A 14798-nucleotide genomic window follows, 5' to 3' on the forward strand; every position below is an offset into this window, starting at 1 on the left:
AGGAAAAAAGTTAAAAATTGTTTTACAGGTCTAAGAAGATTTTGATATATGACAATGAAGCAACAAAGTACTCTTCCAATGCTAAAGTCTCCATTAGAAATAAAATGAATATATACATACAAATACAATATACAGAGATTACAATTATTGGAAGGTTGTTCATGCAAGTTGATACCTAATTTAAACATTGCTCAAACCTTTTTTATTTGATTCAAAGAAGAGGAAGGGTATGCAAAACCCAAATCAAACAGCTGGAAATCTAAAGGATATCACAAATGTATTATCAAACTGAGGTTTTGCGTTTTGTTTTTATTTTACAAATTTTGACTGTAAAGTATTGTAGTTAATAAAGAAAACAGACGATTTCTGTATGAGAAGAACTTGGAGGGAATATTCCCCAACGTGCGGGCTGTCGACTGAATATCATCCACCGTTCCCCTTCCCCAACGGGCAACCAAACACAATCTGATTTGTTTAGCTTCCTTTTACTAGCGGCAGATTCAAGATTTAAAATTTTTGTATTCCTACAACGATCTTAATTTAATATTTTAATTGGGTCCACAATTAAATATTTAATAAATTATTATCAGGTTCTCGTGAAGCAGCTCATACATTGTTCTCTAGATCTGCACTGACTCCTATATTCTCTTCTTCTCCACATCCTAGGCATTTATAGAAAAATATAAAAATATATATATACTTTTGAGCATAAATTTTCAAGTTTAAATAATGAAATTCTCACGAGGAACTTAACCAAACCAGGTGAAGCACATAAGTATTATGTGATACGAAAAGTGACAAAAGTGTTACCATGTGACTTGAAAAGGTCCTATGAAGTATTATGTGATATGAACGAAGGTTATCACATGAAGGAGTGTTATGCGATACGATTTTCAAATACAATGGTTGATGCGAAGGACTTCTATATGGAAGAGTTATGTGATAAGTAAATGCCTAACAAAATAAAACGCAAGCTCCATTATGCAGCTGTGAGACTAACAATAACATTTGGGATTGAGAGTCGGACTCTAAGCCCCAACATATTTTCGATGAATGTCGAATAAATACTTTAATGTGGATGCTATGTAGAATTGGACAAGGTCAGGAATAATCACATTTGACCAAGTGTGCAAGTTGCACATATATATGTGGACAAATGAATAAGATCATCTGACATGGTTTGGCTATATCAGACGTTATTCTTTATACAAAATCCTAGAATCTCTGATCAATTCAGACCTAACTAATTAAGAATATTATACTGGAGCATCTAGTCATTTACATGCACTTATGTGAGTGCCTTAGTATAATCTAGTCATTTATACTTAGATGCTCTAGTGTATGATGTGCTTGGATATTTTATTCTCATTTGATCAGTACTTTCCTCGGATACTTGATTACTGATGTTGAGTCCAAATGCACACGCAAGTGTACGCGGTCGATAAATAATAAAGTGATGAGAAAGTATCGTCTCCCGAGGATTTATGATTAACTCTCGTTCTAAACTGCTTATGAGTTTATCGCTCAAGTGATTGTGAAGAAGATGAATGTGATTTTTACTACTAAAAATTACTAAACAAGCAAGAAATTCAAAGGTGCAAAGCAAACAAGCAAACACTTAAGAAGAATTCAATGAGATGGGAATATTCCGGGTTTATGAGATTAATGTCTCTCCTATTATGTTCTTCCGATTGATTTAATTACTTGATTTATCTAATTTATTGGTTAACATGGTTTATTATGCTCGCGAAGTTCTTTCGATGCTTCGCTCGCCTATTCAATCCAACCTAATACTATATATCTATAGAATTTTAATTAACAAGAATGCATGTATATTTCCTGCAAAAATAACTAAGTAAGACAACTAGAATATGTCTATCCTAATCGCGAATCTATTCTCCGATGCCCGAATTCAAGAACTTACTCTACTCAATCTTATATGCAATATATAGTTTCCGCCTTTGAATTCAACTATAAATTCGTAGATAATATTTCTACTTTTAGCTACGCAATAAAATAATTATGTGCAAGATTGAATAAAAAAATTAATATGATAATTCAAGCAAAATAATCAACTGCCACACTACAATAGTCAATAACAACCCATAACCCCGAAATTATGAGGTTCTTAGCCATTCATATTCATGCAAATAATCAAAGTATTATTTTTAAACATATAATCTATGAATACTACATGAAAAATGGAAGATTTGATAAATTATGTGCTCCGTTTGTGTTTCTAAGCCTTTGCCGCCTTCAAAATTGACCAACCCATCACTAATCATGTTTAGGAGGTACTTATAGGCTAGGGTCGGAGTCTCCAAGTCCAGAACTAAGTAGGAAACGTTTTATGCACGAACATAGAAAGGGACCAGGCCTCAGAGCTCGCGAGGCCTAGCTTGCAGTGCGCCCCTGAGCTCGCGGCGCCTGCTGTAATGCTAAATGGACCTTGTTTGGAGCCAGGCGTCGCCTGGCCTAACGCCTGGTTCTGGGCCTTGTCCAATTTTGTCTTTTCGTGCTCTTTTTGTGTATTTTTGACATCCATGTGTGCAACCTTCACTCATTTTCATCCTTCAACAATCCTACACATAAAAAATAACACAATTAAGCCCAAATGTCGCACATATTGTCATTAAAACACAAAAATATAAGACAAGTAATACACCAAAAATATATATATTAAGCCAATTATCACTACCCCACTCTTATACGTTGCTCGTCCTCGAGTCAACCAACCAATCACACTATTTTTGAGCACTTTATATTTAACACATTTGAAGCATACTACACCAATGACCATGGTTGATTGCAGCAATTAAACCTCAGCATATGCATTCAAAACACACTTTTCTTTTTTCTTATGCCGAAAAATTATTCAAAGAAAAGACAACATGTTCATAACAATCATAGTCTCAAAAATAACTAAATATCACAATGCACTTATGACTGGAACACCCAACATCATAGAGAATCTAACAATATTACCTCTCCCTCGTGAAACCATGTTCTCTTACAACAAGAACAGGAGAGTAAGTTGAATCTACACATTTAAATCAAATGCTCAAATATATTTTAAGGACTCACATACATCCAAGAAAATCGCCCACTCTCACAGAAGAAGTCACATGCATGCAATTGGTACCATAGGCTTGCCCTTAATGTTAATTTCTACTAATGTAGGCTCGCTCTATCTAAAATCAATTAGGACTTTTTTATTATTGTAATGTAGGATAAGGGACGGCTAGAATATATTTAGGAATAGTGACTAACCCTCCTAAGCACTTTAACATATCACAAAATTAACTTTAAGCGCAAATTCTTTGATCCCAACATCAATTTCACAACTAACATCACCCACAACAATGTTACCTCTTTCTTTTCGCACTATATTTTTCCTTCTTTTTTCAGATTTTTCTTTATTTTTTCTCTTTTTGTGTTTTGTGCAATTTTTCTCTTCTTTATAATTCTCGCTAGCGGTGTATCTCTTACAAAAATAAATGCACATTTCTTTCTTTCTTTGGTTCCACTATTATTTTGAGTATTTTAGTCCTATTTCCCTATTTAGTGCCTCCTCTATGTTCAATTGTGGTTATGTGACTTGTCGGGATAGTTTGTTTGATTTCGGGTAAGTTTCGGAGTGAATTGGGACACTTAGTCCCAAAGTTGGAAGCTTAACTTGAAAGAGCTGACCAGAGTTTGACTTTTGTGTTGATGACTTCAGAACGAAGTTTTGATGGTTTCGATAGCTTTGTATGATGATTTTGGACTTAGGAGTATGTCCGTATATTGATTTGAAGGTCCGTAGGTTCGTTTGAGGAATTTTGGCGAAAGTTGAAAAATTGAAGGTTTGGAAGGTGGAGAGATTTGATCGAGAGTTGACTTTATTGATATCGGACTCGGATAAAGATTTTGAGAGTTGGTATAGGCGTCTCGTGTCATTTAGGACTTGCATGCAAAATTTGAGCTCATTTGGAGTTGGTTTGGTATGAGTTGGCATTATAGTTTTAGAAGTTGAATGTTCAATGATTCAATAGGCTTAAAAAGGGATGTGATTCTAGATCTGATGTTGTTTGATGTGCTTTTAGGCTTCGAGTAGGTTCATTATATTTTTTGGGACTTGATGGTATGTTTGGACGGGGTCCCGGGGTCCCCGGGTATGATTCGTGTTGAGTTAGTTGATGGATTTTGGAGGCATGCTGAGTTCTGGTGTAATCGCATATGCGCACTTTGGGTCGTAGGTGCGGCATCGCAGAACTGGCCTCTGAGTCGGAGAAGGGAGAATTGGCCTGGTGCACAGGTTCCACAGATGCGGTGAACTCTTCTCAGCACTTGGTCAGGTGCCTAAGTGGAATTCGTAGGTGCGGAAACTTAATCGCAGAAGCGGCGTCGCAGAAGCGACCAAGCCTCCACAGAAGCGGAAATTGCTGGGCATAAATAGAGAAATCGAGGGTTTGTTTCATTATCTATATTTTGGGTTAGAGATCTCGCTTTTGGATGATTTTTAGGGGATTTTCAATGATTGGATCAGGGCAAGTGTTTTTGACACAGATTTGCTTATTATTCATGATTCCATCTTTGTTTTTATCATTTAATTAGTGTTTTGAGTTGAAAAATTCCTAAACTATAAATTGAGGGGTTGAGGGTCGATTTGAGTTGGACTCGTATCGGAATTAGTGTTCAAACTTTGTAAGTTTGGTCGGGTTCTAAGGTGTGGGCCCAGGGTTGACTTTTTGAGGTTACTTTTTGATTTTCTTTAAAGATTGGAACTTTATTATCCGGAATTATTTTCTATGATTTGTATTTATGGTGTTAAGTTATTTTGGCTAGATTCGAGCCAGCCGCCCGGAGTTGGATATTGGCGGGAATGACTTACTAGTGGGTTGATTTAGCTCGTTTGAGTTAAGTATCTTGCCCAACTTTGTGTGGGGGAACTACCCCTTAGGATTGGGTTGATTGTGCTATTTGTGTTATATGGAAGACGTGTACGCGAGGTGACGAGTATGTATACGGGCTATATGTGGTATTTGACCGGTTTAAGTTATTTAGAATCTTTCCATGCCTTAATTTGATTGTCACAACATGTTACATCTTTCATTGTTAGTCTACTATTACATGTGTTAATCTACTCCTCCATGCCTTATTAGTCGTTGCTAGCACTTGTTCTACCTCTCACTTGTTATATTTCTCTCATATGTCTTACTTGAAGTTGTTACTTTCCTTATTATCTTGTTACCTCTTTATTATTGAATTACTCTTACTTGAAGTTGTTATTTTGTAGAATATCCTCTTGTTGAGTTATTGGTGTTGAAGTTGTAAAAGTCGTTATCACTTTGAGGTTAAGTTGTTAATTGTTGAGGTATCTTTCCTAGTTGAATATTACTCAATCATCTTGTTGTTATTGAGATTATTGAAAACATTGTGATTGAGACATGGGCTATTTGTTGTGGAAACATTGGTATTGTTGACCTTTTGGTAAGTTGTGGCATATGGGCACTTGTGGTGCGAGTTTTGATTATGTTGTGATATTGATACGCATGCGGTGGTATAAGGCTGGGTTGATATGCATGCGGTGATATAAGGTGGGCTTGATATGCGTGTTGCTAGTAGGGAAATACTTGAAGCCACGCGGTGAGATAAGGTGGGCTAAAACGCGTGTAGCTATTTCGGAAAAATGATTTTTAAAACAAAATGGAAGGCTAACGCGGTGATATAAGGAACAATTGTGATTGAAATTATGAAATATGGAAATGAGGCGGTACCTCAGTTGTGATTCTTGTTGCACCTCTCATGTTAAAAGCTTGTTGGTTGAGTAGTTCTTGATATTTTTCATTGTTGCACTTGTAATTATCCTTACTTGTATAATTTTTGTTTTCGTCCTGTGTTCACTTCTCGATGCCTTTACCGTTTATATTTTCGTGGTTAGCATATATTACTGAACTGCTTACTTGTCATTTACTTTCTCGCCTTTCATTATTAGACTATGTTGTACCCTGTTTAGTTTATTTTATCCTAGTAGGTGTCTTGACCTAGCCTCGTCACTACTCTACCGAGGTTAGGCTTGATACTTAATGGGTACCGTTGTGGTGTACTCATACTACGCTTCTGCACATTGTTGTACAGATTCAGGTACTTCTGCTCGTGCCGGATGCTAGTGAGTGATTGCTACTTTTGGAGACTTCAAGGTATACATGCTCGACGTCTGCAGCCCTCGGTGTCACCTTATGCTATCTCTTATTACTGTTTATCCTTTATTTAGACAGTGATGTATGTTGAAATTTTAGTATTTTCTGTAGAGCTTATGACTCAGTCTCATCGGGTTTTGGGAAATGTTGTATTATGGTTCAATATTGAGATCTTTCTGAGTCTTGTTAGTTTATATCATGTTTTGAGTCTTTATTTATGTCATATTCTCTTGTTTGTTAGGCTTACCTAGCCTTAGAAATTAGGTTCCATCACGACATCCTAAGGAGGAAAATTGGGGTCTTGACAAGTTGGTATCAGAGCTCTAGGTTTATGGGTGTTACGAGTCATAAGCAAGCTTAGTAGAGTCTTGTGGATCGGTATGAAGACGTTGGTACTTATCTTCGAGAGGCTACAAAACCGTTAGGAAATTCCACTTATTTGATTCCATATCATGCGAATTGGTTGACTTTGAAATCTAATATGTCTTTCTATTCTCTCACAGATGGTGAAGACACGTTGGATTTGACGATCAAACATCCGCGCCCCCTTCTAGAGCCACAAGAGGCCAGGGCCAGGGCAGAGGCCTTGGAGGGGTACGTGGTGCAACTAGAGCACCTACCGAAATAATGACTGAGGAGCCATTAGTAGCTCTGGGCGGGGGACGGGCACCCAAGGCGCCTGTTGTTATCCTTGCACTTGAGGAGACCCTATCACAGTTTATGAGCATATTTGGCGCTCTGGCTCAGGAAGGATTGATACCCCTCGTACCAGCTACATCTCAGGCCGATGGAGGATCCCAGACTCCTACAAACAATACTCCAGAACAGCAGGTCCAGGTTGATCAGATCCCGGGAGTTATGCCAATGCAACCTGTTGTTCTGGTTTAGCCCGAGGTTAGAGCGGTGGCATCCGAGAAGGAGCAACTGAGACTTGAGAGGTTAAAGAAGTATCATCCTCCTACTTACAGTGGCCTAGCTACCGAGGATGCGTAGGATTTTCTAGAGAAGTGCCACAGTGTTCTCCACACCATGGGTATTGTGGAGACGAGTGGAGTTGGTTTTACTACATTCCAAGTGTCAGGAGAAGCATCTCAGTGGTGGAAGGCTTATGAGGAGGGTAGCCCAGCCGATGCAGCTTCGCTCATTTGGGCTCAGTTTTCAAAGATTTTCTTGAGAGAGTTTGTTCCCCATACCCTTCGGGATGCATGGTGCACATAGTTTGAGAAGCTGCATTAGGGGACTATGACAGTGTCAGAGTATGCTATCAGATTCAGTGAGTTGTCCCGACATGCACCTACCTTGGTTTCTACAGTCAGAGAGTGAGTTCACAGATTTATCGAAGTGCTCAACTATTATATTAGATTTAGCATAGTTCGAGAGTTGGAGACGAATATTATGTATCAACAGGTGGTAGAGATCGCGCGGAGGTTGGGGGGTATACGGGGCTGTGAGAGAGAGAGTACAGGGAGTCCAAGAGGCCTCAGGATTCTGGAGGATATAGTGGTGCCCGCAGCCCAGTTGTAGCCCGTCATGGCAAGAGCTATGTGAGCCGTCCAGTTTATTCAGTACTTCTAGCTTCTAGTGGTGCTCCGACCACTCTGAGGTCTTAGGTTGCCCATTTTGCACAACCACTATCTAGTGCACCTCCTACATGGGGAGCCTTCAACGGTCAGTCAAGCCAACCAGGCCAGGGTCAGTTTCAGTAGCCATGCCCACCTAGAGCTTGCTTTGAGTCTAGTGATACCATACATATGGTGAGGGACTACCCCAGACTTAGGAGGGTCCCACCTCCACAGACTATACAGGCTCCACGAATCACAGGGTTCGTAAGGTAAGCAGGCCATGGTTACTGCTCCAGTTGCCACTCCACCTGCACCGCTAGCTAGGGGTGGAGATCAGGCAGGTAGAGGTCGCCCTAGAAGGGGAGGCCATGCTTGATTCTATGTTTTTTCGAGTAGGGGAGGCTGCTACTTCTGATGCTGTCATCACATGTATTGTTTTGGTCTGTCATAGGGATGCTTTATTTTTATTTGATCTAGGCTCCACTTACTCATATATTTCATCTTACTTTGCTCCGTATTTGGATATATCTCGTGATTCTTTGAGTTCTCCTGTATATGTGTCCACGTCTATGTGAGATTCTATTGTTGTGGACAGTGTGTATCGGTCGTGTTTAGTTGTTATTTGTAGTTTTGAGACCAGAGTTGATCTATTGTTACTCAGTATGGTAGACTTGGATGTGATATTGGGCATGGTTTGGTTGTCGCCCTATCACGCTATTTTGGATTGTCACGCCAAGACCGTGATGTTTGGGATTCTGATATTCTGAAGATGACTTTTAGGAACCGCTATGGTCACTACGAGTTTCTGGTGAGGTCTTTTAGAATGACCAATGCCCCAACAAACTTTATGCACTTGATGAACATTGTATTCCACCCGTATCTTGATTCATTCATCATCGTGTTTATTGATGACATATTGGTGTACGCACGCAACCAGAAGGATCATGAGCAGCATCTGAGGATTATACTCCAGACTTTGTGGGAGAAGAAGCTATATGCTAAATTCTCCAAGTGTAAATTTTAGCTTGATTCGGTGGTGTTCTTGGGCCACGTGGTGTCTAGTGATGGGATCAATGTGGACCCAAAGAAGATTGAGGCAGTTTAGAGTTGGCCTAGACCGTCTTTAGCTATTGAGATTAAGAGCTTTCTTGGTTTGGCAGGTTAGTTTTCGCCATTTTGTGGAGGGCTTCTGGTCCATTGCTGCACCTTTGACTAGATTGACCTAGAAGGGTGCTCCTTTTAGATTGTTAGAGGAGGGTGAGGTGAGTTTTCAGAAGCTCAAGACTGCATTGACTACAACCTAGTGTTGGTGTTGCCTACGGGTTCGAGATATTACACCGTGTATTATGATGCATCGCGTATTGGGCTTGGATCAGTATTGATGTAGGACGGTATGGTGATTGCTTACGCATCTCATCAATTGAAGGTTCATGAGAAGAATTACCTAGTGCATGACTTAGAGTTAGCAGCCATTGTTCATGCATTGAAGATTTGGAGGCACTATTTGTACGATGTTCGTTGTGAGGTCTATACCGACCATCAAAGTCTCCAACACCTGTTCAAGCAGAGGGACCTTAATTTGCAGCAGCTGAGATGATTAGAGTTGCTGAAAGACTATGATATCACTATATTATACCATCTGGGGAAGGCCAATATAGTGGCCGATGCATTGAGTAGGAAGGCTGAGAGTATGGGCAGTTTGGCATATTTACCAGTAGTAGAGAGGCCACTAGCCATGGATGTTCAGGCCTTGGCCAACCAGATTGTGAAATTGGATATTTCGGAGCCTAACCGGGTTCTTGTTTGCGTTGTGGCTCAGTCATCGTTGTTGGAGCATATCAAGGCTCACCAATTTGATGATACTCACTTCATGGTGTTGAGGGACACGGTTCAGCGGGGTAGTGCTAAGGAGGTTGTGATTGGTGATGATGGTGTTATGCGGCTTAAAGGCCGGATTTGTTTTCCAAATATTGATGGGTTAAGAAATTTGATCCTTGAGGAGGCTTACATCTCGAGCTATTCCATTCACACAGGTGTCATGAAGATGTACCGTGACTTGAAACAACACTATTGGTGGCGGAGAATGAAGAAAGATATTGTTGCTTATGTCTCTCGGTATTTGAATTATCAACAGGTGAAGTATGATCATCAAAAACCGGGAGGGTAAAATTAGAGGTTGAAGAAACTGGAGTGGAAATGAGAGTGCATCACTATGGATTTTGTGGTAGGCTTACCACGGACCTTGAAGAAATTTAACGCAGTCTAGGTTATTATGGCAGAATTGACTAAGTCCGCACACTTCATTCTAGGGCTGTTCAAAACCGAATCGAAACCGTTAACCGAACCAAACCGAACTGAACCGATGGCTTATTGGCTTACTGGTATCGGATTATCGGGGTAATGGATGATGAACGGATATAGATTTTATAATTAAAGGATTAACAGTTTGGGGGCAGATTACTCAATTTTCTTATCGGGTAAACCATTAACCCGTTAAGAATTTTTATATTTACACTTTTACCCCTATGTATATAAAGTACTATTGAAACCTTAAATGACTTAATCCCTAATTTCTATTTTCTAATTCTCAATTGTCTGTAGCCACCAGAGGCAGAGAAGTCGTCATTCTCGTCTCTCTCTTGAATCGAGAACTAAGAAGTCAAAAAATCAAAATCTCAATGATTAATTCGTGTATGTTTGTATGAGTAATTTTGATGGTATTAAAATTTGGTTAATACGTGTATGACAGTATGAGACGTTTTGAAGACTCTTAATTTAAAAAATATCGTTTGGTTAGATCTTAGATGGTATTAAAAATTTGGTATTGATTTGAAATTGTTTGGTATTGATTGAATGATTGTTCAAAAAATTTCTATTTGGTTTAGCCGATAAGCCACCAGATAACCGATCGATAATTATTAATCCGATACCAATCCACTCGTTGTCTTATTGGATGGCTAGCAGATTACTATATTTATAATCCGATAACCGTTAAGCTGAATCGTTAAGCGTAATTATCCTCCCGATCTGCCCGATAAGCATCCCTACTTTATTCCGATGATGACTGCCTGTTCTTCAGAGTGATTGGCTCATATATACATAAGTGAGATTATTCGCTTGCATGGCGTGCCCATTTCCATCATTTTGACCAAGACATGCAGCTCACATCGCAATATTGGAGAGCCGTGCAGTGAGAGTTTGGCACACGGGTTGAGTTTAGTACAACATTCCATCCTCAGACAGACGGGCAGTCCAAGCGCACCATTCAGATCTTGGAGGACATGTTACGTGCCTGTGTTATGGATTTCATAGGTTCATGGGATCGGTTTCTTCCGCTAGTAGAGTTCGCCTACAACAACAACTTTCAGTCGAGTATCCAGATGGCTCCTTATGAGGCCTTATATGGGAGGAGAAGTTGTTCTCTAGTTGGTTGGTTTGAGCCTGGGGAGGCTAGGATGTTGGGCACTACTTTGGTTCCTGATGCCTTAGATAAGGTAAAGTTGATCCAGGAGCGGTTCTGTACATCATAGTCCAGACAAAAGAGTTATGCTGATAGGAAGGTTTGTGATATTGCATATATGGTGGGTGAGAAGGTCTTCCTCAGAGTTTCACCCATGAAGGGTGTGATGAGGTTTGGGAAGAAGGAAAAGTAAATCCCTTGGTATATTGTTCCCTCTGAGGTGCTTGAGAGAGTTGGGGAGGTGGCCTACAGACTTGCATTGCCACCTAGCCTATTAGGTGTTCATCCGGTGTTTCATGTTTCTATGCTATGGAAGTATTATGGTGATCCATTGCATGTTTTGGACTTCAGCACACTACAACTGGACGGGGATTTGACTTATGATGTGGAGCCAGTGGCTATTTTGGGCCAGCATGTTCGGAAGTTGAGGTCAAAGAATATAGCTTCGGTGAAGGTTCAATGGAGAGGTCAGCCAGTTGAGGAGGCTATTTGGGAGACTGAGCAGGAGATGCGGAGCGGATATCCACACCCATTTGAGACCCCATGTATGATTCTAGCCCCGTTAGCATTTATTTTAGAGGGGGAGAATGTAGCGACCCGACCGGTCATTTCATGTATTGTAGCCCGGTTCCCATATTTATTGCCTTATCTATGTTCAATTTTGGTTATGTGACTTGCTGGGGTGGTTGGATTGGTTTCAGGGAAGTTTAGGAGTGAATTGGTACACTTAGTCCCAAGGTTGAAGGCTTAAGTTGAAAGTGTTTATCGGGGTTTGACTTTTGTGTAGACAAATCCAAAATGGAGTTTTGATGGTTCAAATAGCTTCGTATGATGAGTTTAGACTTAGGCATATGTTCGGATATTGATTTGGAGGTCTGTAGGTTGTTTTGGCTTGAATTGGCAAAAGTTGGAAAGTTAAAGATTTGGAAGGTTGAGAGAGTTGACTGAGAGTTGACTTTGTTGAAATCGGGTTCAGATAGTGGTTATGAGAGTCAGAGTAGGTCCATTGTGACATTTGGGAGTTGCAAGAAAAATTTGAGGTCATTCAGAGTTGATTTGATATGGTCCGGCATTGGTTTTAGAAGTTGAAAGTTCATTAGTTCATTAAGCTTGAATTGATGTGCGATTCGTGAAATTTGATGTTATTTGATGTGATTTGAGGCTTCGAGTAAGTTCATATTGTGTTTTAGGACTTGTTGGTATATTTGGACGGGGTCCCGGGGACCTCGGTTATGTTTCAGATCAAGTTCATAATCATTTTGGACTTTGAAGAACTTTGAAATCAATGCTTCTGGCTTCCCTTTTCGTGATCACGAAGAGAGGGGCGCAATCACGCAGAGTTATTTTGGTGGCAGGTGGGATTTGTGCATCGTGTTCGCGAGTGCAGGGACACATTTGCGAAGAGTGAGGCAGGTTGTTTATCACAAATGCGAGCTAGGTGACGCGTTCGTGTAGAAGGGATGCAAGACTCAGGGGTGGCAGACGTTTGTTCTTTGTGGTTGCGTGAATTGGACTGCGATCCCGTAGCTTTGAGCGGATAGTCATCGAGTTCGCGACTGTGTTATCGCGTTCGCGACTATGTTATCGCGTTCGCGTAAGAGGATTTGGGCAGCTTGAGGTTTTGTTCTTCGCAATCGCGTAGGACTTTCTGCGGTTGGGAAAGGTAATGCCTGGGCAGAATGTTTTAAATCCCATTTCGAGGGTTAGAGTTATTATATCACATTTTGAGTTAGAGAGCTCGCTCTTGGGCGATTTTGGAGGGGATTTTCACGATTTGGATCGGGGTAAGTGTTTTTGGCTCGGATTTATTACTATTTCATGATTCCATCTTTGTTTAAGCATTAAATTAGTGAATTAAAGTGAAGAAATGGGGGATTTTATTAAAACTTCCTAAAGTTAAAATTGAGGATTTGAAGGTCCAATGAGGTTGGAATTGCATGAAATTGGTATGATTGAACTTATAATTAAATAGGTGTTCAGAATTTGCTAATTTTACCAAGTTTCAGGGTGCGAGCTTGGGGTTGACTTTTTATTTTTTATAAAGATCGAAGCTTTAACATTTGAAGTTGTTTCCTACCATATTATTTGTTGATATTAAGTTGTTTGTGACTAGATTCGAGTTGTTTGGAGGCCGATTCGCGGAGGAAGGGTTTTTTGGAGTATTGATTTGCGCATCTTGAGGTAAGTAATATATCTAAACTTGGATTTGAGAGTATTTAACCTTGAGAACTATGTTATATGAGAGATATTGGGGTGACGTACGTGCTAGGTGACATGTGTGTGTACGTGCATCGATGTTTTCATGGTATGGGGAGGCCTTTAGGCCATTACCGAGTTTGTTTTTCTATCATACCTGGTTATACCCACGTTTTCTCTGCTAGTTTGATTATTTGAACTGTGATTCACGTTAGACATCATATCTAGGCTATATGCTATTTGTTTGAGACTTGATAGGGCTATTCTTGCTGTTTCTGAGCTATATACCTTATTTGTACACATGGTCTCAGTGAAGATTCTATATCCGTGTATGATATCTCTGTCTAAATATTTTTTTTTATTCCTCACATGTTGTTGACACCTCCTATGTGTAACACTGTTAAACTGAGTATTGTGAGATGTGTTATCTGAGTCTTGAACGAGCCATAGAGCAGATTTGGTATTGATTTTGAGATGAAGCGTATGCCAGGCCCATAATGGGCTAAGTGTTATTGTTTTGGGGCGACGCATGCACCAGGCCTCACTATTGAGCTAACTAATTATGATTAGAGCTTGGGCATGATCCGCTCCTACAGAGTCTGACATGCCATCCGTGGGCACAGGCACAAGATTTTATATACCTGCTTGAAGATGGGCAGATATGCCAGGAACCCGTACAGTGCTAAGTGCTTACCGAAATACTTTATTTGTGTTGACTTTAACTGCTATACTTGAAAGCATGCCTAAATTCCAAAAATGTGAACAAGTTGAATATAATATCATCGAGCTACCTGTTTTTACTTTTTCCCTTTATATTCCAAACTGTTACTAGTTATTGATATTGGTATCTGACTATTGTTTTTGAGCTCGTCATTGCTTTCATCCCAAGGTTAGTGTTGTTACTTAGTGAGTACATGGGGTTGGTTACACTATGCACTTCGTGTGCAGATCCAGATACATTCGATCGAGGCAATTTCTAGAGTTGAATTGCTATTAGCTTTTGGGCGACTACGAGGTAGCTGCTATGTCGTCTGCAGTCCTTGAAGTTTTCTTTCAGTTATTTATATATTTACTGTTCTATTGATCAGGCAGTTGTATTAGAGAATTTTGCTTTGTATCTTGTTATTCAGGAATGTTCGTGTACTCGTTGACACTAGATTTTATCAGGGATTGTTGTAGTAGTATTATGATTATATTCTTAGATACTTCATGATATTTTTCCGATGTTGAGTTATTGAACCAAGTTTATTCGATTTCATTATTATTATATGACTGTTGGCTTACCTAGCGGGTTGGGTTACATGCCATCACGACTAGTGAATTTGGGTCGTGACACTCGCGTTCGCGTAAAAGTTTTTCTTGGGCGTGGCTGGTTGGCCTTAGCGATCGCGAGGGATC

The 14798-nt window shown here is 39.9% G+C and overlaps 2 protein-coding genes across 2 annotated transcripts in view; both read left to right on the forward strand.

Moving 5' to 3' along the window:
• Positions 1-8956, forward strand: part of LOC138901655 (uncharacterized) — a 32801-nt gene extending 23845 nt beyond the window's left edge. The window contains exons 3-4 of the mRNA XM_070189435.1: positions 6686-6776; positions 8905-8956. Coding sequence (XP_070045536.1) covers positions 6686-6776; positions 8905-8956 — 143 coding nt within the window. The remainder of the gene's footprint in view (positions 1-6685; positions 6777-8904) is intronic.
• A 523-nt stretch (positions 8957-9479) lies between these two features.
• Positions 9480-10387, forward strand: LOC138901657 (uncharacterized). Its single transcript, XM_070189436.1, has 2 exons — positions 9480-9878; positions 10346-10387. Exons 1-2 carry the CDS (start codon positions 9480-9482, stop codon positions 10385-10387), a joined length of 441 nt encoding a protein of 146 aa, XP_070045537.1.
• Positions 10388-14798: the final 4411 nt, after the last annotated feature.

Source organism: Nicotiana tomentosiformis, chromosome 11, assembly GCF_000390325.3.
Source record: "Nicotiana tomentosiformis chromosome 11, ASM39032v3, whole genome shotgun sequence".
Lineage (NCBI taxonomy): Eukaryota > Viridiplantae > Streptophyta > Magnoliopsida > Solanales > Solanaceae > Nicotiana > Nicotiana tomentosiformis.